Source organism: Homalodisca vitripennis, chromosome 3, assembly GCF_021130785.1.
Source record: "Homalodisca vitripennis isolate AUS2020 chromosome 3, UT_GWSS_2.1, whole genome shotgun sequence".
NCBI classification, from domain to species: domain Eukaryota; kingdom Metazoa; phylum Arthropoda; class Insecta; order Hemiptera; family Cicadellidae; genus Homalodisca; species Homalodisca vitripennis.
The window spans coordinates 190,879,678-190,905,791 of NC_060209.1; the positions used below are offsets into that span (position 1 = coordinate 190,879,678).

General features: G+C 36.5%; 1 protein-coding gene across 1 annotated transcript in view; it reads left to right on the forward strand.

Moving 5' to 3' along the window:
* The window catches only part of LOC124357915 (exosome complex component RRP43-like), a 42,147-nt gene that overhangs the window by 11,943 nt on the left and 4,090 nt on the right, over positions 1-26,114 (forward strand). Inside the window, exons 3-5 of the mRNA XM_046810031.1 lie at positions 18,612-18,749; positions 21,936-22,108; positions 25,148-25,269. Of these exons, the coding sequence (XP_046665987.1) occupies positions 18,612-18,749; positions 21,936-22,108; positions 25,148-25,269 (433 nt within the window). The remainder of the gene's footprint in view (positions 1-18,611; positions 18,750-21,935; positions 22,109-25,147; positions 25,270-26,114) is intronic.

Here is a 26,114-nt window from a genome sequence, read left to right on the forward strand (position 1 = left end):
CAACATTAGGGTCTATGTTCGTCATTTCTAAGAACACTTCTGCAGCTCGTACACGAGCAATTTTATCAGCATCAGAAAGCGCCTGTACCATTTGAATGTGGTACGGCTTCATTCCCAGGTCTAAGTGAAGAATTCTTAAAACACTAGTCCGCGCGATTCCGGTTTCCATTGCTACTCTCGCACTTGACTTCTTTGGGCTATTAATAATTGTGCCTTGAACATTTATGATGTTATCTTCCGTTCGAATACTTCTGGGACGTCCACTGTTCCCTTTACAATCATTGGTCACAGCCCCTGTGCGCTCAAATTTCTCATGAATTCGACGGATAGTTAAACGACTTGGAGGATCCTTCTGAAACCATTGTTGAAATTTGTTTCTTACAACTGAGGGAGATCCGAATACTTCCATCCAAGCTGCTACCTTTCTTCTCTCTTCCAAAGTAAGTCGGGTGGCCATATTTAATCTGCAACAACAAAAACTTAATGATTATATAATACCATTTAAGTGGTAACATATTTTTGGACAACCCTGTATTATTCACTATATCTTATAATAAAATTGCATAGTACTTGTTTGCATTATCATAAAAAAACTTCGTTCTTCATCGTGCACTTCACTACGTCCTTCATTGAACTGTCGGACCCATCTTCTCACCATTGAATCACGCATCACATTTTGTCCCGTAAACTTTGCAAATTTTGTGATAAATTTCAATTGGTTTCGCTTTCCTAGCGTTCCGAAAACGAATCACAGATCTGATTTCACAAGCGGTGGGATTTTCAATCAACACCGACATTGTAAACAAAGCATACGTGGCTAACAGCGATCTCACAATGGCACACGTTTCTTCTCCTTGACACAGAGCATCTACCGCGCATGTGTGGAACTGCGATAGCAGCGCTGCAGTGACGATAAATTGAAACGGAACTTGTTTCCTGGGCCTATCTCGTATCACTACTTGTGATAGAATGCCTAGGTATACAACCATTCTATGAACGAGGTCAAGAATCCTAGCAATAGATATTTATTTTCATTAGAAGTTCCAATAGCCTGCGACAGGGCTAAATAGATATTATATTTTTCTTAATGTTTTCTGTTGTACTGAAAATTTACCTTAAAAATTAAAACAATTCTGGACTCTTAATGAACCTAAGTGCAATGTATTTGCAAGCAGTTAACTAGAAGAGAGATTAATTTGTCTTAGCGACATTTTCACTTTGTTGTGGTAAGTAGACAACATGGAGAGTACAAATTTAGCAACAATGTAAAGCAATTCCCACTACATATTTAAATAATGCCAGAGTAAAACTTCTGTTGTTTTGGCACAGCTGTGAGAGCGCTTGTACGGGTACGGACACTCCACACATACACATCTGATACTGAGATCTGCTTCAGGTTTCCAGCAGCTCCCAGATGTCCCTGAGGCTCATTAAAATATGCTGCAAGCATTTAGTGAGACCCTTAACTTAATTAGTAAATTATTCATTCCAAATGGGAGTGTTCCCCTCTCTCCTTAAAATTATTGCAAAAGTTGTCCCAATTTTAAAGACCCCGCTTCTATAAATAACTACCGACCTCTCTCAATTTTGCCAGTATTCAGCAAAATTTTTGAAAAGCTTTTTCTTATAAGAATGCTTCACTTTTTGGACAAATAAAATCAGCTGTCAAATGAACAGTTTGGGTTCAGAATGGGTAAATCGACAACCAACACAGTCGTTGGTATTGTTGATATGATTGTAGAGGAGATTGAATGTCGGAACCACACAATGACCGTGTTCCTGGATCTGACCAAAGCATTCAACTGCATTGACCACTAATATACTGCTCGACAAACTTGAGTCTCACGGCATTCAAGGCGTGCCTTTTAAATGGCTTAGCTCATTTCTAAGCCACAGATCTCAAGTGGTCCAGATATCAAATAAATCATCCAAGCCAATAGGTCTTAGCTATGGAGTCCCCCAGGGGTCTATCCTCAGTCCTGTGCTTTTCCTGCTTTATGTCAATGACATAGAATCATCGCTTCTGTTTGGAAGAACAGTGCAGTTTGCAGATTATACGACTCTTTTTCAATGCAAGATCAAGCGAAGTTTTGGAACAACAGGCTTTTGTTGATATCAACTACTGTGTCCAATACTTCAACAGCCTCAACCTCACAATAAACTCTTCAAAAACCAATGTTTTAAATTTTTCTTTGCACACTGCGTGCAACCAGTGTGGATCTGCAATCTTGATGGCTGACTCCACACTGGACGAAGTCAACTCTTCGAAATTCCTTGGAATATACTTTGATCCAGGACTGACATGGAATGAGCACATTGATCATGTTTGCACCAAAATCTGCTCAGGCATCTTTGTTCTGAGGTCTTTAGCAAAATATTGCCAGAGTCAGGTACTGATTACGGCGTATTATTGCTTGTGCTAACGCTCAGTTCCAAAGAGCTTTCAAACTTAAAAAAAGTTATTCAAATCATCGCAAAAATCAAATTCAAAAAGTTGTGCAGGCAAGTTTTCAAGAAATCGCAGCTGTTGACTCTACCATGTCTCTACATATTGTAAACAACTTTATTTTGTATGAATAAACGTGCCTGAACCAGAGGCCAAGACATACACATGTATGAGACACGTAGCAGAGCAAACTACCGAACTAGTAGACACAGAACGGTGATTTATGAACGCCTGCTCTCACAAGCGGATATCCAATTCCTCAACAGACTGCCTAATTCAATCAAAGATGCTCCAACACCAAAGGCGTTTAAGACTCACCTAAAATGCTTCTTGGTGTCTCAAGTATTTTATAATACAGGCGAGTTTTTGGCTTTCAACTGGGAGGCCGCCCAATTAGAAGACTGACCCGCTGTTCGAAGTGGGTTACATTGTAAGATAGTGTTGTAGATTGTATGTATGTAATATAATATGAATGACAACAATTTTAGGATATCATTATTAATTGACGTTTGCCATACAATGTAATTATTGTCTCAGCAATAAAACAAATTTTTTTAAAAACCTTTTTATTCAAGAATAACTATTTGTTTACAATGAAGTATCTTTTTTTATTCCCTCTAGCCGAAGCTATTTGAGAGGAAAATCTAAGAAAAAAAATACAAACACATACTACAACTAACTATTAATTAAAAATAAAAACGTGTATATGAAAATTCGTATCCACAATTTAAATTCCAAATACACTGTATACAATATCTTGATAAGCAAAAAAAAACATTATATATATATAGACCATATTAATAAATAGTTTACATTTAATAACACATAATTTTACATATTACAATTCGGTATATTAAATTTACATAACAGACAACCCAAGGAAATAATGCATGAACATTTCAGAAATATACAGAGAAAACATTGATTTTAAAATTAAAAATTGATTAAAGTATTCGGCCATCTTATATCATATTGTTACTGGATTGAGTATTATTTTACATACTTATGTGTAATGTACATTTCTCAATGTAATAATTGAAAAAACCAAATTTTAACAAAAAGAAATCACAGAAAAACACCCATTTTCACAACTATCAGAATAAATAAACAAGATAAATAATGATTCCCATAAATATATAAGTGCATTACGTCAATTGAACATATAAAAAATGACATAAACACATAAATACCTAAATGCGGACTTGATTGAAACATACTCAAAATTTTACATGAATTACAAAATATATAAATTAAGCAATTATACGTATAATTTACAAAGCTTATTTTAAAATGGAGAATGTTATCCACGTTGAGGGATATATCTGTTTTTCATTAAAAGCAGTTGGTTACCTGTTGTTGTTCGCCCCCACCCTAAAAAGTGATAGTGCCCATTATCTAATCAACATGTCCATTTATTATCAGTATAAAATTGGTTACATTTCATCATCCAAGTTATTCGCTCATTCTGCCTATTAATCCTTTTCTTTGTTGTAAATCAGTGTCTTGTTGAGTGTTGCTGTGTATTCCTTATGTTCAGAAATCAGAGATTCTTTATTGATAATCTTTAAGATTACAAGTAGCGTCAATGAAAATAAGATATACATAGCTGTTAAGTCTTATTATGAAGAGTATTAGTGATCTTGATTGAGTTGTCTCCAAGAGTAGAATAAATTCCTCTATTGTATAGATGGCCTCTATTGTATAAATGGCCTCTGCAGTAGCCAGTTCTTCATTGCTATCTTCATTTTCTTGAGATTATCTTGATTATTCTTGATTTCTTCTGGCAGAGCATTAAAGAGTTTCTTCCCAGCGTAGGTAGGTTTTTTCTCAAATAAAGCTGTTCTGTGAAGAGGTAGTGGGAAGTCTTGACCATGTCTTGTATTATGCTCATGGAGATCACCATTTCGAGGAATGTCTCTTGTTTGGGAATACAATATTGTTTCTATTATGTAAAGGGATGTTACCGTAAGTATTTTCAATTCTTTAAATGTAGCTCTACAACTTTTTCTAAGTTCTAGGTTGCCCATTAAACATATTGATTTCTTTGGGATTTTGAGGACTTTTGAAAGGTTGAATTTTGTTGTGCTTCCCCATGCTGCTATTCCATACCTAAGATGACTTTCAAATAGCGCATAGTACGGTATTTTAGTGGATTCAAGATTGCTAGTTGCATGGGTTCGTCGTAAGGCATGTAGAGATGAATTTAGCTTTACGCATAAATTGTCAATGTGATTAGTCCAAGCTCACTTATTATTTATTGTTATTCCTAAATAATTCATGTCCTCTGCTTCTTGGAGGTCAGGGAGTTCGGACACATAGTTTTTATTAGTTCCTATAGTGATTTGCTTAGTCTTGGAGCTGTTTAATACTAGATCATTGTATTTGCAATATTGTTGGGCCATATTAAATGAGATGTAGGAGTTTATTTCCAGCTGTTCAACATCCTTTTGGGCAGATAGCAGAACAGTATCGTCTGCATACATAATAGAATTTGTGTAGTTTTCCAAGAAAGTTGGCAAGTCATTTGTGAATAAAATATATAGGATTGGCCCTAGGACTGAGCCTTGGGGAACACCTCGAGTCACTGGTAGCCTTCCAGACCTGACAGTGCAGGTGTCTCCATTTCTTCTCTGTTTTTGACCTCCACAACTTGGTATCTTTCACTCAAATAACTCTCAAACCATTTCAGAGCTGACTGTTGAATGCCAGGAGATTATAGTTTGGCTAGGATTAGGTTATGGCCAAGACAGTCGAAGGCTTTAAATGAAATGAAATGAAATGAAAAATGACTTTATTTACAGAGGCGAAGTTAGGACTTAAAAGTCCTCTCTACCACTTAACCTCCAAACAAAACAAACAAAGTAAAATATAATCATACCTATACACACATCATCATACATTGTAAGTGACACGTAAACTAAATCACTTTAATAGTTACTTACATATTGGATTTAACATAATAATGTATATATACCAATTATAATTAAAATAAACCATGTCGATTAAACTCTAACAAAAATCTCTTAATGCAACAGGCAACTAATAAAACTATCCTATCCTAACAGCATTCATTCCCCATCCACGCAACTTACATACAGTTACCCCAAGTGTGACCACAAGAACCACCAACCGTCACTCCCGCCGAGCCCGCAGCAGAAAGGCCCTAACCTCCGCCCCAAAGCGATCGCTCTTGTCAATACTTCTGATGTTGTCTGGGAGAGCGTTCCACAATCGACATGCGGAAACAGTGAAAGATTTATTATATAAGGCTGTCCTATGAATTGGAATTGATAATAAAGATGCACCCCTACGAGTTCTACGTGCACTAATATCAGACATAAAAACGAAACTTTGGGCCAGATAACTTGGACAACCATTGTGGATTAGTGCGTGCAACAGACTAAGTACATGAAGATCTCTAAGTTCTTTGGATTTTAATAGGGATAATTGCTCAAAATAAGGAGATACGTGATCATCACGTCGTAAGTTGAAAATGAACCGAATACAATAATTCTGTGCACGCTGAATTTTATTAGAAAGGTCAACAGTCATGTCATTGATCACCACGTCACAGTAATTGAAGTGAGGTAAAACTAGAGTTTTCACCAACATCACTCTAACATCCAACGGCAAGTACTGTGCAAATCGCTTGAGGCCATGTATACAGGCAAAAACCCTATTACACATTAGTGACACCTGATCAGCCCATCCCAGGCTTTTGTTGATAGTTATTCCCAGGTTTTTTACTTTTTCATTGTAAACTATTTCTTTGTTGTTCAGTATCAGTCTTGGAGCAGTATTAATGTCGATTTTAGTAATAAGCCTTTGATAGCCTATTAAAATACAGTTAGTCTTGGTTTCATTAAGTTTCAGTCCATGTCTGCAAGTCCAGTAAGCTATTGAATCAATATCAAAGTTCATTACTTGTACACAAGTGTCCATCTCATTAGGTGAAAAGTGGCGGTAAATTTGTAAATCGTCAGCGTAAAGATGGAACTTTGAGTGTCGGATACTAGTAGTTATGTCATTAATGTAGAGTGTAAAAAGAAGTGGTCCAAGTACAGAACCCTGAGGCACCCCTCGGATGACAGGTTTCCACTCGGAGCACCCATTGTCAGTCTTGACACGCTGCTGTCGCTCGGAGAGATATGACCCCACCCACCTGACACAACCATCAGAGAAACCATACCTCTTCAATTTGATCAGTAAAAGAGGGTGAAACACGCAGTCGAAGGCCTTGGAAAACTCGAATAGAGTCAAAATTGTAGCTTGTCGCTTGTCCATAGCAAGTCTTATATCTTCAGTGATTTTTAAAAGGGCTGTGGCAGTACTGTGGTGAGGGCGAAACCCAGATTGAAATACCGACAAAATATTTCCACTGTCAATAAAACGGGAGAATTGTTGGTGTACTATTCTTTCTAAACACTTGGATAGTGCCGGCAGTATACTAATAGGTCTTAAATCAGATGGAGCTTTAGGGGAAGAACACTTATTTAAGGGACGGATTTGAGCACGCTTCCATATATCTGGAAAAGTTGAGGACATTAAAGACTTATTAAATATTGCAGTAATAACTGGGAGGGTGACTGGCAGAGTGCTCTTAATGAACTTGATTGGAATGTTGTCGGCCCCGACTGCATTGCTAGACGTCCTCATGACCGCCCTGAACACCTCAGCCTCAGTCACCGGAGTGAAAGAAAACTGATGAACAGGTCTGTCAAGCGGAGAAGCCTCTAGCTCTATGACATAATCACGAGCACGGGACAGATCAATGGGGACGTTAGCAAAAAAGTTATTGATTATATTTGGATTTAAATGGGTTTGTTGGTCACCATCAGGTTTGCCCACTCCCAGCTCTTTCAGTTTCGTCCACAGGGTTTTAGTTGATTGTTTCTGAGAAAGGGAATTGTAGTAAAATCTAATTTTAGAATTTCTAATTTGCTGCTGTGTCTGATTTCTCAGTCTTTTATATAAGCTCCAATCGTGCTGATTCTTTGTTCGCTTAGCCTTGCGGAAAGCGGTGTCTCTCTGTCTTTGAAGATGGCGAATAAAGTCAGTAATCCAGGGAGCAGGCTTTTTTGTTACACGTTTGAAGACTATTGGAGCATGTTTATCAAACAATTGAAGAATTAGGGAATTAAATTGAAAAATCATATCATTCACGTCATCAGAAAATAGTATTTCATGCCAAGAAATATTGGAGGTATCGAAAATCAGAAGGTCAAGATCAATGTTTTTGTAGTTTCTGTATTTAATAAACTTTGGATTAGGTTTGGGGAGAAGAAGTTTGTAGATGCAAAATATCAAATCATGTTTTGAAAGTCCAGGGGCAGGCAGTTGTCCATGGTGCGCAATGAGGGCCGGGTCATCGACAGCAATTATGTCCAGCCAGGTGTCGGCAGCGGCAGTATGGTGAGTGGCATGAAGTGGTAGTATAGTCATGTTACAAGAAAAAAACATGTCTGATAGAAAGGTTTGATCGTAGGTAACTGGTCCAAGTAAATCAGTGTTAAAGTCTCCCATCACAATAACATGACTGCAGCAAGCCAAGAGGTTAAGAAGTTCATGTTCGAATTCAGCAAGATAGCCAAGGTTAGGAGCTCTGTAACAGACGGCAACTAAGATGTGTGATCTGTTAACACAGACATCTAGAAACATATATTCTGGGCGTCCAGCTCTGGATGTGTCGGATGATAGAAGGATAGAAGCAGGAAGGTGAGACTTGACATACACGGCGACACCTCCGCCACCCTTATGTAGACGGTCATTCCTGAACAAGGAGTATCCCGTCAACTCAACAGCCCTGTCACTCAAAGAAGGTTTGAGCCAAGTCTCAGAAACTAGAATTAAATCTAACTGTGAAGAGCGAAATATAGTTCTGAAATCGTCAATATGACAAAAAAGCGATTGAGCATTAACGTGAGCTGCCTTTAGAAAATTATCGTAGGGAGAAAGTGTTCGGCAGATAATTTGTGAGAGAGGGAGAGCGCTATCGCCCGGGGCGGGACCATCAGCCGGGGACCCCAGCCCGACAGCGCGGGCAGCGAGCGGCAGGCGACACCGACAGACACGAAATTGTGGGTAACCCTAGCATACAACATACATTCTCACATACATCCGTAAAACATTGTAAATTTACACAAGATGCACACTTAAACTTACGGCTAATCATGACACTGACAAGGTATCGGCAAGATACTTACTTGAATAACATATTAAATTTTGAAACAAATATGCAATATGTAAACATAAAAATTTATTTCTACTTATACTAAAAAAAAACTAAATAATAATAATCAGAACTGTAAAATATTTGAAGAAGAATATACACATACCTACTCACATATACATAAATACACATATACATAAACACACTTACGTACATGTGCACCTAAAACTACTGATTGATATATTTATTGTATATGGAACTTTTTACAATACTGTATGTAGTAAAAAGGAATTATGGAAACACTTGTTTTCAAAAGAAACATGAAATGTAAAATTATTTGCTAATAAAAGTAATAATAATAATAATTGTTATACAACACTATGCTGTGTTTTATATGAAACTAAAAATATATATTTGAGCTTACAACAAAATAAATTAAATCATTGCTAAATTGGTAATTGCAATATAAAACTGCATATTTAAGTAAATAAACATAAATAATATACATTTATATTATAAAGTGTTATGAATTGACAAAAAAGGTGTATTACTATACTGTAGCTTGAATAAAATACTTGAGTGTGGAATTTGTTTAAAGTAAGATAAAATTAGAAACTTTAGATTTAAATTGTAGCGCAAGCATTATTAGTGAAAAATTTATATTTACAATTAAAGAACCTGAATTTAAGGCATTTAAAATTAAAAAATAAAGATATATAAATATTTATGTACTATCTATGCTTTGTGAAAAATAATAAACTGGAAAAAAGAAATAGTAATTTAGCATTTGTAACTAAAACTAAAACTTTATTGCCAAATTATAAATAAAGCGGAAAAAGAAATAAAACTTACGACTAGTTAACGTTGGCGAGACGATGCGCCGAGGTCAGGTCTGCCAATCTTGTCGCCGCGCCTTTGTTGCCGTGTCGGTCGACCCACAAAACTCTCCCGTCCAGGGTCCAAGTACTCCTCGGTCCATGTTGTGCGACTGCTGCCCTGTAGACCTCCATCCTGCGCGCAGTCAGGTCTTCTCGGATGGAGATACCGGACCCTTTAAGGTTCTTCTTGGCCGAGAATGCTCGTTGACGCTGACGGTAGCTGGTGAACCGCACTATGATAGGACGGTGCCGTTTCACTCCGTCAGCCGCTGGACGGGGTTGCTGACCGACGCGGTGGCTTCTACTAATGGACTCCGGTGGCAGCTCAACCCCCAACTTGTCCCGACACAACTCCTCCACCAACTTGTCCGTGTCCTCACCAACAGTCTCCTCGATTCCGAAAATCCGCAGGTTGTCGCGCCGCTGGTATTGTTCCAGATCGTCCGTCCTTTCCGCCAACCTACTGTCCAACTCAGTCACTACAGCTGTCAAGTTGGTCACCTCATCTCGCAGTTTTTTCACTTCTTCATTGACGGCCGTATCTTCTTTACTCAGGTCTAGAAAGATACTGGTGATGGTGTTGCCTTCTTCTAGGTTGTCTATAATAAATTCAACAAAGTCCATTATTGCAGTTAATGTATGTAGATCTTCCTTTTCTGAAACCATGCTGTTTATTTGACAGGAGATTATTGGCTTGCAGGTGAGTGAGGAGTCTAGATAGAGTTATTTTTTCTATTACTTTAAATACAGTCGGTAGTAGTTAGATGGGACGGTACTTTGTGGCTTCGTCTTTATTTCCTTGTTTATATTTAGGATATATTTTGGCCAGTTTTAGGTTTTTCTGGGATCTGCCTTGCATAAAGGATAGGTTAGTGATGTGGTGTATTGGTCTTAAGAGTTCAGCCTCACAAAATTTTATGATTTTTGAAGACATTTCGTCCAACCCAGAGGAGGTTTTACTTGCTAGTGAGTGGATTGTTTGTTTAATCTCCTTTACTGTGGTAGGGATCATCTCTGTCGTTATGGTTTCTATGTTATACAGTGGATTATATACTATGTTGTCATTTGATATTTGTTGTTGTTTTGGGTGTTGTCAGCAATATTAACAAAGAAGGTGTTAAGGTGGTTAGCGATTTTATTTGGGTCTGTTTCTTGTACTTTATCAATTTTTAAATGAGTCAGGCCTGGTGTTGTTTGGTTTTTAGCAGCTCTTTCTCTATTTATAATTTACCAGATTGCAATGGTTTTATTGTTAGCTTGATTTATATAGTCTGCATTGGCCTCTTTTCTAAGCTCTCTGAGTTTCAGATCATAAGTTTTCTTCTTCCGGTTTGCTTCAGTCTTATATTCTATTCTTCCTGTGAGATTGAACTTGTCCTGCGCTTTAATAAACTCTTTCCGTAAGCTCAAGGCTTCTTCGTTGTGGTATGTATTCCTTTTAGAGTGATGTTGTTTCTTGGTTTTGAACGGACAGGCAACATCTAAGGCCCTAGTAAAGGTGATAAGGAATTTGTCATAAGTGTCATCAGTGTCGTTTGATTGCATCACATTTTCCCAAGTTTCTGTGGCTAAGAGGTGTTTTAGGTTGTTTAGATTCCTTGAGCTTGTATCCCTATATGTTGAAGATGTTGAGTTGTCAAGTATTTTAGGAAGACTAGCTGTGCAGTATTGACTGGTATGATCTGAGAGATCAGTGTTGCAGACTTCTACATTTAGTTTACCTGGAGGGAGCTTAGTGCAGATAATGTCAATAGAGGAGTTAGAAGTGGCTGTGACTCTCGTTGGTGGCAGGGCAAGTCTCCTAAGGTCATGTAAGGCCAACAGTACATTTAGTGAAGCTCGTTCTCTGTTATTGGTAAGGTTATCAATGTTGATATCTCCTGTGACAATGATGTAGGAGTTGTTTGTATGTACTTCTGTTATAGTGTCATCTAAAACTTGGAGTGTTGTCTCAATATTGACATTTGGTGGTCTATAATAGCCCAGTATATGTAAGTCTATTTTATTGCTTATTTTTATTGTTATTCCAGTTACCTCACATACCATTTCTACACTGTATTTTTCCAGGTTAAGAGAGGTAGTTTTGTTGGCTAGCTTATTGTGTTTATATATAGCAACACCCCCTTTGATATGTCCTGTTCTACCATATGCACACATACTACTGTAATTACTGAGCCTTAAGTGACTGATGGTTTGTTGCTTTAGTCCATGCTCAGTTAGGACCACTATGTCAGCTGGTTTTGTATACAATAAGAGTTCTAGTTTTTCGATTTCATTGCTTACTCTGTCTATGTTCTGATGGAAGATTATAAGTCTCTGTGTTGTTTTTTATTTGATAAGTCGTGTTCCAGAAAGTCCTTGTTTTGAATTTCTTTTCTTTTCTGTGTCGCAGGTCTAAAAAATTACTTGTGTTGGTGTTAGCTGCTGTTTCTGTGGCAGATGTCTCTCCATCTATAGAGTTGTCTGTGGCATGTGCTATGTTGGCATTAAGTGTCATATCATACGAAGATATTTGCAAATTTGATGTTAGAGTTTCCTGGTTGTTGCTCAGTGTAGTGTTTTGAAATATCCAAAATCGAACATGAGTTGCCTCTTTGAATTAGTTGTCCCTAATGACTTCCTTGCTTCGTACGAGATAACGAGACTGAAACTCCCACCAACGAGAATCTCCAGCAGTTCTAGTTCATCCATTGACGTGGTCTGCACCAACCTTGACCATAACAGTCTTAAAGTTGACATACTCTGCTCGGGCCTCTCTGACCACACAGGACAACTCACCAAATTAAATATTTTAACTCTACCCAAAAAACTAACAACATCGACAAGGAGACATCTAAATGCAAAGAACCTCTCAAGTCTAAAAGAATTACTTGCACTACAAACCTGGGAAAGGCTTTACCAGGAACCTCAAGCTGAGGAAAGTTATTCAGAATTGATCGGCACCTTTACGTCAGCTCTTGATATAACATGTCCCTTAAAAACATCAAGGTGCAAGCCTAAATGTCTGAAATTAAAAAATATATCTTACCATGAAGCTGAAGAAGTAAGAAAACTATTTATGATGGCACAAGAAAAATATGTTAAAAGTAACAAGCCAGAAGATAAACTAGATTTCATCCAAAAGAAAAAGGCCTATGACTTAAAACTAAGAGACCTTAGGAGGATGGCGAATGAAGATCATATAAATACAAATAGCAATAAAACCAAAGCCATCTGGGACGTGATCAACAGTGAACGGGCATCCAAAAAACAGTCAGAGACCAGTACATGGGAGCTAAACATGGGGGATGGCACTATAAGCAATATTGACCAAATAGTAAGACTTTTTAATGAATACTTTACATCGATTGCTGAATAAACACTAAAAAATAACAACCCTCCAAACAGACCCACTAATTTAAACATATCTGACAAAACCGACTGTTTATTAACTACTTTTCAGTTGACAAACCCGGATGAGGTGCTCAAAATTATTCAGTCTTTAAAATCTTCCTCTTCTGCAGGAGCAGATGAAGTTTCATCAAGGATGGTTAAAACATGCAGTTACGAACTTTGCCATCCGCTGAATAATTTAATAAACAAGTCTTTGACTCAGGGAATCTTCCCTTCAAAAATGAAATTATCTAAAGTCTACCCTTTACATAAAAAAGGTAGCAAACATGAGCTACAGAACTTCAGGCCTATATCCCTTGTGTCAACATTTTCAAAAGTATTAGAAAAAATTGTACTGAAAAGGCTCCTAAACCATTAACAGCTAACCAACAATCTTCTTACAGAAAGACAACATGGTTTTCTAGCTGGAAGATCCACCACAACTGCCCTTATTGATTTAATAGAGCACATAATCAATAACATTGAAGAAGGAAACAATGTCACCACTACTTTTCTTGACTTAAGTAAAGCGTTTGACTGTTTGGATCATCATTTGGTCTTGGCTAAAATAAGTTCTTTCGGCATTAAGGTGACGGCACTACAATGGTTTAAGAGCTACTTAAGCGACCGGAAACAAATAGTGACAATACAGCACACAACTAATGGAATAACCAAAACAGCAACGTCCCCACCACTAACCATGACTCGGGGTGTTCCTCAAGGTTCGGTGCTGGGCCCTGTTTTGTTTATCTTGTTTACCAGTGACTTACCAAATTATATTGACACATACTGCTACCCAGTCATGTATGCAGATGACACTGTTCTGACCACCTCTCACTAATCGACAGAGCTTCTTGAAATTGACATCCGTTAGCATGGCCCATCAATATTGCTTAGAAAACGACCTAGTTTTCAATGAATCAAAAACTCAACACATCATATTTGGATAAAACAAGGACAAAATTACAATCCCACATGACTTTGAAATTTCTTGCTACACAAAACATCTTGGACTGACGTTAGATAACTCTCTCTCCTGGAGCTTTCATATTGATTCTTTGTGTCATCAGCTGAGCACAGCAGTGTTTGCCCTAAGAAGAATAAAATCTTTAAGTACCCCTGAAGCCACCCGAACAGCTTATCATGCAATATTTGAGAGCAGGGCCCGATATGGAATTGTACTATGGGGAGCATCCTCAAACAACAACCTTCAACGAGTCATGGTTCTTCAGAAACGGGCAGTAAGAATAATGGCTGACATTGCACCACGGGACAGCTGCAGAGATGCATACAAAAACCTAGATTTACTGACCATCACATCTCTTTACATACTTGAAGTCATCATGCTTGCTGCTAAGTTAAACTTGCCAAAAAACAATCGTCATGGTCGAACCACAAGACATGGACTTGACTACAACTTACCTGCTCACAGGACCGCTCTGTTCGCAAAGAAACCCTCATATGCTGGAGCTAGACTATATAATGCTCTACCTATCGAGCTCAAGACAATTGAAAAAAAAATCTAAAAAAAGGACTGTATTCCTGGCTTGTGAAGAAATCAATTTACACAATCAGTGAATTCCTTGAACATGCAAATAGTCGCAACAACTGTTAAAAACTTACAAGGAACTAAAGGCAATTGATTTTCATTACATTGTATTGATTTTCATTTATATTATTTTGTATTTGACACCTGTTCTAAACTTGACGTTTATGAATAAAGCTTTCTGTATTCTGTATTCCCTCATAGTATACTTTGTAGTGTTCTATGTGTTTGTTGAGAAACTCTTCTATGCATTCACTGGGATCTCGGAAGTTTCGCAGAGATTGGCGATGTGACAACTGCCGTTGTAGATGAAATTCCAGTAGTGATTTGGATTTTGTGGACCCTCCCCGTGGAGTGATTGTATGACCCTTTAGTTCCTTTCTTGTCATTATGATGTGCGATTGATTGAGATTTTGCCACTTGCAGAGATACACTGAAATGATTCTTTCCTCGGCTTACATTCTTTTTTGTGACTGGTGGAATTGCAGTAACTATAACTCAGCCTTTTTGTAGTAGGGGGGTCACTGTCGCTGGGTTACTTTTTATATCATGCAGTTGTTCTTGAAAAGGTGTTCTATGTGGTCTTGGCGGACCTTCATTTTTATCAGCTCAAGAAGGAGGGGTGTAGTCATGGGTGATAGAGTGCTGGACTCTGAGGTATCGGTCTGTGTTCCTGAGTGTTTTACAGTTGTTAAGGCTTGTTTTGGATAAACTTGATCAATATAATTAGTTTTATGTTTTTTAAGTTCATCTTGAAGTTTTTTAATTTCTTTTTCATAATTTAAAATAATTTATTCCTTCTCCCGGTCCTGCTCCTCAAAAGTTTTGACTAATTCTATTTGAAATTGTTTCTCTTTGGTGAGCTGATGTTCAATTTGATTTAGAGTTTCAGTTAAGGCCAAATTTCTATTGATTAGTGCGTCTTTTTCATTTTCCAAATCTTCAATTTTCATTTCATATTCAATTTCACTGTGTTTTTTTAGGTCTGTGATCTGTTGTGATAGTTGGACATTTTTGAGTTTTAAATTATTTAGGTCTTGTTTTAGTTTTCCATTTTCGGCCAGCAAGGCATTTCCTACCTCAGCAGCTAAGTTAAGTGCAGTTTCAAGGTCATCATCTTCCAAGTTTTTAATTTTTCCTTGAACTTCACCAATTGTTACTTGTGTCAAGGAAGTGAATTCATTATTAATGACTGGTTTGTTTGAGGTGTGGTCAGTTTTATGGTCAAGGATGTGGGAAGTGCTTGGTAGTTGCTTATCTGCGAGGAAGTAAGATTGATAAGTGTCTGCTGAATGTAACTACCATAAGTTCTCCTTTTGTCCTAAATGTATTATTGTGTTAAATGTGTTATCCAGTGTTTTCATCATATTGCTGTTTATTAGTGTTTCCCATCCCATTTTCCCTTGTATTTTTGTGTTTTAAGGTGTGTTAAAGTGGATTATTTTGAAATTACCCCTTTCTGATTTGTTTTCAATCCTGTTGGCCTATGTTCTATAACAGCCTCAGCTTGGTAAGTCATATGTTTGGACTATTCATTAGTTATTATTCAACTTAGGACCCCAGATACATATTAATCATAACTCTAATAGTTGGATAAAGTAATTTTTCAAGTTAATTTTAAGTCTATTTAAGCTAGTCTCTCTAAGCAGCACTTCAGGCAAAGAGTTTAAAAGTGTAGGAATTTTACACTCTAAGGTGTTTGCTCCATAACTATTTGAATGCATGTTAACAATATAAAGACTTCTTCTCAAATTATACTCTATATTTTCAACTAGCTTAAATTCTTCATTTTAAAAATGTCTTATTAAATCAGTATACTTGGCCAATTGGTCAAAAAGCATTATACCTATTAGAGTAGGTTGTATATTATGAAAGAGGACTTTATAATTCTGCATACAATGTTTTTTATGGGTAACAGGTTATAGTTAGGGGCCTGATAATAGATATTGATCCCATAAGAGAACACTGACTGGACCAAACTAAAATATATTCTTCTTTTTGTGGTTACAGGAAAAAATAATTACTGATTTTACTACATTTATAAAGTGCCATCTTCAATAAATTGCTTAAGTAAGTTAAATGTGAATAGAACTTCATATTACTGTTAAATAAAATACCCAAATGTTTTATTGTTTGGTGGAATGTTAAATTTAAACACTTACACACTAACCTATTATCATTATGTTGTCCAGGTCTCATACAAAATTGTGATTGTGGCTAATCAAAGTAATGCTTTGTTCATTTGTCTTTACTCTGGGGTTTAAAAAAAATGTTTTTAAATGCCTTTGTGTTCAAGGAATTTAGTTTTATAGAGTTATTGTAAAAATATTTCACCATTAAGTCTAGATCAAGCTGATATTTCTCATAGCTGTATTAATATCTTTATGTATTATATAAAACATATTATCGTCTGCATATTGGAGTACTTTACTATTGAATTTTAGACTAGCTAAATCATTCACGTATATATTGAAGAGAATACTGCCCTGTATTAATCCATATTTTTGATCATATTCACTACTCACATTACTACCTATAGTTACCATTATTTTTCTACCCCAGAAATAATCTTTTAATAGGGCCAGCAAAGTACCGCCCACTCCTATTTTTATGACTTTTTCTATAATAATTGTATAGTCTACCGAGTCATAAGCCTTTGTTAAATCAGTTGCCTTTGTTAAATAATACAAATTTATTATTATTCAGAGCTCTGTTTATGTAATTGTTAACACTTCCAATAAATCTATGGTAGATCTTTTAGGCATAAATCCATAATGAGCACTATGAATAATATTATTGACCACCAGATATTTTTTTACTGTTCACAAATGTAGTGTTCTAATATTTTAGTTATTGCCGAAATGGACCCAATAGGCCTATAGCAATATAAATTTCTTTTGCTTCCAGCTTTATATATTGGACGTAAGTGAGTTAATTTCATATTTTTAGGTATTTTTCCCTTACGAGTGATGGCTATAATCAAATGTAGTAGAATGGGTTGGAGATAGTTTAGATTATTTTTGATATCTTGAGGCCTGATGTTATGTGGTCCCGGGGCTGAGCAACATTTTAACTTAGTTACTGATTGTTTAAGCATTGTCGCATCAATATTTTATCAGTTCATTCTTAAGCTTTGGCTTACATCATAGTTTCCTGCATAAAAATCACTCTCAATATCAAAATGTTCACCTGACATTTCTAATTTGATATCTTCAGTAGAATTTTTAAAGAACTCTTTGAACTCATTGGCCTTATCTATTATTTCAGAATTAGTATTATTTATATTGAAGCTTTCTTTTATGCTTTTTTCAACTGTTGGCCTTTTTTTCTTACTAATAAAATTATTGATTATATCCCAGGATTTTATGGTATTTATTTTATTTTCCTCTAGGATATGTGAATAATATTTCTCTCTAGCTAATCTAATTTTATAGTCAACTTATTTCTAGCAATTTTGAATAACCTCATGTAGTGAATATTATATTTATCTTTTTTCCATTGTTTCCATAAATAATTCTTATGATCTATCAATGCTATTATTTCATTATTTATCCAGGGATTTTGTTCTTTTTTCTTGTTGTACGTAATTTCTATCTTTGATTGGGAATAAATCTATCAACAATTTCATTGTATATATCATCTGGTTCTGTCATTTGTAAGATGGGTAGCCAATCTTCACATTGGATAGCCTTATTTACTAGTCTATTACTTATGACAATCTTCTTATTTAATAAGCCATTGGGTGTATCTGTGTAATTAATACTATTTCTTTTTAAATTGATTACTACACCTATCCAAAAATGATCTGCTATTTTTTCTTCTATTGTGAATGAGGTGTAATTATCACTTATAGATTTAATATTAATATAATCCAAACATGAAAAGACCAAATGACTGTCATATAATTCTATTCTTGTAGGTTCTAGAATTGTGTTTAATACTTTATTTGACATTTAACATGTTAGTATTTATTCTTTAATGACAAACAAATATTAATTTTCCATTCACAAAAACAAGTGTGCATTATTTTAAGTTTAAATTTTCTGTTTAAAAGTTAATTACATATGGAATGTCATAATTAACCAAAAGAGTCTTTACAAAACAGCATATTGTGTATTTTTAGGATTAGTTCCTAATATTCCCTACATTTTTGTTCACTGTTTTATTATATAGTCTGTACGTACTCTTGTTGTCTGTCAGTCGCAGGACGTAAGGCCGGATGGGCGCGGCCTACTGGACTTCCGGCCGGTCTCAGTCAATGTAGGCTCAGTCAGCACTGCCGAGGGTTCAGCCGTCATCAAGATCGGCAACACTATGGTTATCTGTGGAATCAAGGCTGTAGGTACTAGGGCAGTTTGGTTCAGTATGCTAGATGACTATATTTTTTAACCCTTAAAACTAAGTACAGACAAGCTATCGCCTCAGCCAAGCTTTTATACAATGGAAATTACATAAACGAAAGCAATGGTAAATGCAATAAAACTAAAATCTGTCCTGATGTTTTCGATAATTATTTCATCAACTTTATGTCAGATGTTAAAAAGAACTTTGGTAATTCATTTCGCACTGCCAGTGAATATCTAGTAGAAAATAACATCAATCATCCATCAGAAACTTTTCAATGGACAGACATAAAACCTGATGATATCCTTAAACCAGTTAAAGACCTAAATAACTCAGATAGCTGTGACATATAGTATGTCAAATAATATGTTTAAGGAAAATAATTCTTGGTATTGTTCTCCTTTCCGCTTTTTATTTGAACCATTGTTATTATTTATTATTTCTCCGATGAACTTAAAACTAACTCCAATCTCTCTAATTCCAGTTGTAGGAAAATTACTTGAAGCGCTAGTTTATAAATAAATTTAACAACATACATAGTAGAATGGTGATAAGCAACCTTAAAACAAACAATTTCTTAAATCTCATGCAATTTGGTTTTAGAACAAACAAATCTACTTTTCAAGCTTTAGATAAATTGTTACAAGATGTCTCACAAGCATTAGAGAGTAAGGCTTTTGCTCGGGCCGCCTTTTGTGACTTGAGCAGGGCTTTTGATTGTGTAGACATCAATAATCTTACACTGAAATTGCCATGCTATGGTTCTGTTGGCAATCCACTCTTATTCCTAAGATCATATTTGAACAATAGGAAACAAAAAATTTATAACAATGGTAGGTGGACTCAGGGAGCAGATGAGGGTAAGGTGTCCCACAGGGATCCATACTAGGCCTACTATTATTCTTAATCTGCATTAATGACTTCATACATTTCATCATGATTTTTAAGAACTAGTGAGAAGAGTTCACTATGGAGATAAAAACTGATAGCGATTTCCCGTAATTGTGTGTGAAGGGTTAAACCCTTTTAAAACATAACAAAACAAAACTTAGACGTATAAATATTATGTTGGAAGATTTACAGTGCTTTAGCTTATATCAACTTAGCTCTTAGAGATATATAGAGCAATCAAGATATATCTTGATATCTTGATTGCTGATGAAATTAAGGAGTTTATCATATAGGACCTTTTAAGGTCATATTTATACTAGGCTTTTTAAAAGACAGATGATTATGTCATGGCAAATTAAAAATTAACTTGTTTTTAGCCAAACTTATCATATATTCGTTTATTTCATATTGCGTTTGTAAGTAAATAATTAAATTCTACTGTAGAAGTGTTGTCATCTATATATAGATTTAAAATGTCCAATGTTTTTAGGCAGGTCATAAAAATGTTGTCTTCATCATGTCATAAGGTGTCATCAATTTTAGTAATGAAATAAATTGTCTTAAATACGTTAACTGCCACCATAAAGAATTCTAGAGTTCCCTGTATTGGCAAAATTGTCTGTACTCGTTTTCTATGTGATATTGTTTTTGTGGTGAATATGGTAAATGAAAACGATTTATGCAAATTATATGATATGGGGTTGGGATTTAACTTTGGACCGATCGGGTCGGCAGATTTATTTTTCAACCGAAGTTGCCTGAAAAAGATTTCTTGTCGACCCGATCTGGCCGACATAGAAATTTCAGTACACTTTGGAATATTTAGTTTAAATGGCTGTGAAGACAGCATGCATTCCTTTTTTATTACTCTATGGTGCGTGTGCAATAAACAGCTGACTAAACAAACAAACATTCCCAACTTCTTCCCGCTCACAGCCGAAACGTCGCGTAGTTTTTGCCAATTGATTTAACCTTACTTGCACTTGCTGCTTTCATAGTTGTAAGGTTGTTTATGTTAGTCTAAGCTTTATTAAATACCAGAGATGAGTGGAAACCTGGATAAAAGTGCTATAGAGATATTTTTTTGGACGAACCGATGAGTAGTGTACACGATAGATATGGAGGTAATTATGGTGAATTTGAAAATTATAATGGATCTGAGTTTTCTGATTTGGAAGCGTTGGAGATTTCATTACTGTCGATTCTGTATTTAGAAAAGAATAAAAATGCTTTTTTGATGACGAATTGGAGGTAGGCCTAAATGGAAATTCTGATATGACTGTAACAGCAGTGTGTGTGAATGAGAACATTGGAAATGAAAATGCTGATTTGAATGAAGACTCGATTAGTGATCTTCATGAGATCGAGGAGGCCTTAGATATTGAAGAAGGCAGGAGATCAAGGAAAACCTGCAAGATTTGCTACAACAAGGCTATGAGTGAGGGAGGTCGTCAAGCATCAAAAAATCTGAAGAAAGTGACAACTTTCTTTGAGCTGTGCCCAGAAAGCCCTCTGCAAAGACTGTTTTAAGAAAATCCATAAGTAGGCCTTAATCTGTATTACAGAAGTATTAATCCTCTTTTATGTATCCAATTAAAATAAACTTTGTTTTTATAAATATTGAAATATTAGATATTATTTTATATTCAATAATTCCAACATAAACGCTCCCAAAATAGTTTTTCTAATTTCATTCACAACGATAATGAGGTAAATGAAACGAGAATAATTAATGAAACAATATAATCACATAATAAAACCAATTCACGAAAGTATAGAAGAAAAATATATCAACAGTTGGTAAAAAATAAATTTGCCAACCCTATCGGGAGATAAAAGTTTATAATGTTCCGCGGTGTTTTGGTGAACCTAAAAAAATAACAAAACAACTTCAAACGACGTTCTCTGTTCATTCTTGTATCTATTTAGAACATTTAGTCCACTGGTTTGCCACCAGAGCTAAACACAATGCTCGTAGCTGCAATAAAGTAAAACTATGTTATCGTCATGGTGAGGCCCGATCGGGTGCATTTTAGCAACAAAATATTCGCCGACCCGATCGGGCCGGCATGGCAGTTAACGTGTTAAGGTTATGATTAGGAATGCTTGTGCTCTTAAATCTGTATTAATTTCAGTGTAATTGTGCCATGGTTTGAAAAGCCAAATGGTTTTCATAATTCAGTCACTCTTAGATTGTAACTGAATCAATGTAAAATCTCTTAACATATAGTTTATGTACTACCCATCTGATAGCTGTAACTAGAAGTGCCTGCACCACTCTGCCTACAGGAGCTGTGCACACCGAAAGCCGAAGAGCCAGATCGAGGATTCGTGGTAGCTAATGTGGACCTCCCGGCTCTTTGCTCCTCTCGGCTCCGCCCAGGACCTCCCAGTGACGAAGCTCAGGTCTACAGTGGCTTCATGCACCGTCTCTTGAGCAGCAGTCAGCTGATGGACACGAAGTCAGTATTTTTTCTATATATATCTTATCAGCAAATTCTTGATTTAACCCTTTTAGCGCCAAGCATATTGGGCAGGTCATGTCACATAACGCCAAAGTTACTGGCGCGGCTTGTCTCGTCGGGTGCCATGGCATAGCCAGGAGTATGTCACAGGGTCGCCAGGGCAATTTTACGAATTATGACACACATAGATAAATTTGTGTCATAAATATAAATCATTCTCATTTCGCTAAATTTTATGATAAACTAATGATTTTGACTTCATTTTTTTCGTTACTAATAGGAGAACAATGACATGTAATAGAATTTATTAAATGTTGATCTATTAAAATCATATATATATATATATATATATTTTATTGAGAAAGACCTGTGAAAATTTGGTAAAATAATACTAACCATTTATATATTTATTAGTAAACAAAGTACATCACTGACTTTTATCATAGAAATGCATGTGTCATTAGATAACACATTTTAGTGTGTATTATTATTTTAGTGTTACTGATTTCTTGTTTCACTGAACGATGGCAAATGTCCGGAAAAATCCTGTTTCCTTCACAACCCTTCCATCGTCAAAAATAACCTTCAAACAAAGAATTATTATTTTGTTTGAATATTATAAAAATGTCTATGCAGTGATACTTGCTATAGTACATTTTACATAAGTACATAATTCATTACTAATTTTATTGATATTAGTCAATAAATGGTTGTGTACTGCATGAAAAATGTTGAGAGCCTAATAAAGGCTCTTGGCACTTAACGTTTGAACTAGTCCAAGCCTATATATAGGCTCTTGGCACTAAAAGGGTTAAAATTCTTTTCAAAGTAGTAATCCAACATTTATATTCAGTGGTCTGTGAATAACTCTTCTTCTTTGTCAGCCAATATAGCTTAAAGAGCTTTCACAGGTGATTTTTTTCAATTATTATTCTTGCTAATGTCACTAAAATGCCTTATACAGAAAAAGAGTTGATACTAACCTATTTAGTTGTTCGCTAATTTGAACTATGTGTTGGAGTTTCAAAATAGCTATTATTATCCGATTCAGATCAAAATGACTTTATCCATGTTCTTTTTACGACAACATATAACTATATTTTATCAAATAATTTTTCTGATTTTTAGAAAAGACACGCACTTAACACATATCTCTCATTTTAGCCAACTGGAACAAGGAACAAAATTCTGTGCTCAGCCAGATTAAATCCAAGTCTCTGTGTTCCCAGACAACTGTATATGTGCCTAGACCGTCTGGCTTGGGTGCTCTACTGTGATTTTCACTGTCTCAGTCACGATGTTGCACTTATTGACGCAGTGTTTACTACTAGGTGTATTCTGTGTTCCCAGACAACTGTGTATCTGCCTAGACGTCTGGCTTGGGTGCTCTACTGTGATTTTCACTGTCTCAGTCACGATGGTGCACTTATTGACGCAGTGTTTACTACTAGGTGTATTCTGTGTTCCCAGACAACTGTGTATCTGCCTAGACGTCTGGCTTGGGTGCTCTACTGTGATTTTCACTGTCTCAGTCACGATGGTGCACTTATTGACGCAGTGTTTACTACTAGGTGTATTCTGTGTTCCCAGACAACTGTGTATCTGTCTAGACGTCTGGCTTGGGTGCTCTACTGTGATTTTCACTGTCTCAGTCACGATGGTGCACTTATTGACGCAGTGTTTACTACTAGGTGTATTCTGTGTTCCCAGACAACTGTGTATCTGCCTAGACGTCTGGCTTGGGTGCTCTACTGTGATTTTCACTGTCTCAGTCACGATGGTGCACTTATTGACGCAGTGTTTACTACTAGGTGTATTCTGTGTTCCCAGACAACTGTGTATCTGCCTAGACGTCTGGCTTGGGTGCTCTACTGTGATTTTCACTGTCTCAGTCACGATGGTGCACTTATTGACGCAGTGTTTACTACTAGGTGTATTCTGTGTTCCCAGACAACTGTGTATCTGCCTAGACGTCTGGCTTGGGTGCTCTACTGTGATTTTCACTGTCTCAGTCACGATGTTGCACTTATTGACGCAGTGTTTACTACTAGGTGTATTCTGTGTTCCCAGACAACTGTGTATCTGCCTAGACGTCTGGCTTGGGTGCTCTACTGTGATTTTCACTGTCTCAGTCACGATGGTGCACTTATTGACGCAGTGTTTACTACTAGGTGTATTCTGTGTTCCCAGACAACTGTGTATCTGTCTAGACCGTCTGTCTTGGGTGCTCTACTGTGATTTTCACTGTCTCAGTCACGATGGTGCACTTATTGACGCAGTGTTTACTACTAGGTGTATTCTGTGTTCCCAGACAACTGTGTATCTGCCTAGACGTCTGGCTTGGGTGCTCTACTGTGATTTTCACTGTCTCAGTCACGATGGTGCACTTATTGACGCAGTGTTTACTACTAGGTGTGTTCTGTGTTCCCAGACAACTGTGTATCTGCCTAGACCGTCTGTCTTGGGTGCTCTACTGTGATTTTCACTGTCTCAGTCACGATGTTGCACTTATTGACGCAGTGTTTACTACTAGGTGTGTTCTGTGTTCCCAGACAACTGTGTATCTGCCTAGACCGTCTGTCTTGGGTGCTCTACTGTGATTTTCACTGTCTCAGTCACGATGGTGCACTTATTGACGCAGTGTTTACTACTAGGTGTGTTCTGTGTTCCCAGACAACTGTGTATCTGCCTAGACCGTTTGGCTTGGGTGCTCTACTGTGATTTTCACTGTCTCAGTCACGATGGTGCACTTATTGACACAGTGTTTACTACTAGGTGTATTCTGTGTTCCCAGACAACTGTGTATCGGCCTAGACCGTCTGTCTTGGGTGCTCTACTGTGATTTTCACTGTCTCAGTCACGATGGTGCACTTATTGACGCAGTGTTTACTACTAGGTGTGTTCTGTGTTCCCAGACAACTGTGTATCTGCCTAGACCGTCTGGCTTGGGTGCTCTACTGTGATTTTCACTGTCTCAGTCACGATGGTGTACTTATTGAGGCAGTGTTTACTACTAGGTGTGTTCTGTGTTCCCAGACAACTGTGTATCTGCCTAGACCGTCTGGCTTGGGTGCTCTACTGTGATTTTCACTGTCTCAGTCACGATGGTGCACTTATTGACGCTTGTGTCTTGGCTCTAGTTGCTGCACTCAAGACAGGTATTCCAACTTAAACTGTGTCTGTCATGTGACACTGTAAACAATTTAATAATGTATATTTTAATAAAATAACTAGTGTTATCTAACTACACTTTGTAGTTTTGTGGATTCAATAGCACAAGTAAAGTTATAGGTATCTTAAGAAGTAATTCTTCTAGTGTGATTTAAGCCTCTAAACACGGGATTGGGAAATCCAATAGCAGTTAAAACCACTGGCGCTTAACGTTGAATTATCTGATTGAGTGAAGGCCTAATTAAATTTCATCCGTTTAAACTGAACAATGTGTTTATCCTAGTTGTTGCATGTAAGAAACAACAAGCAATTTCATGGCACTATTTCTTGTGTGGGTTGTGATGTAGAATGAGTCTATAAGTTCGGTTGGCTGCTGGGATGCTTTGTTTGATAATAAATAACCTCAGGGTCTTTTTAGCCTTGTAAAGGGTTGTGGTTTTTAAAAGCCTATTTATAAAATAAAAGTTTAAAAATTGTTAAGAAAATTAATTTGGGCAGAAATGATTTACAGGGTAAACTGCATGCTAAAACATAATACATTTTTCACTAAGAAGGACTCTGATAAGGACCGAATACCTGTGAGGTAATTACTGTGATATACTGGTGCATTGTTCCATTAAATATGAAATCTGATTTTGATATATGAGTTTGCATCACGTATTTAAATGTAAACAGTGAATTATTATATCAATTTTATCTTGTGTGTTGATCTCTGACATTTACAACCATGACAATTTGTAGCTTAGCCCATAAAATTAGAAATCGGGTTTCAGGTCCCAGCCCCAGCGGAGCAAGTCCTTTTTGTGACACTCATGTATTTGTATACACACAC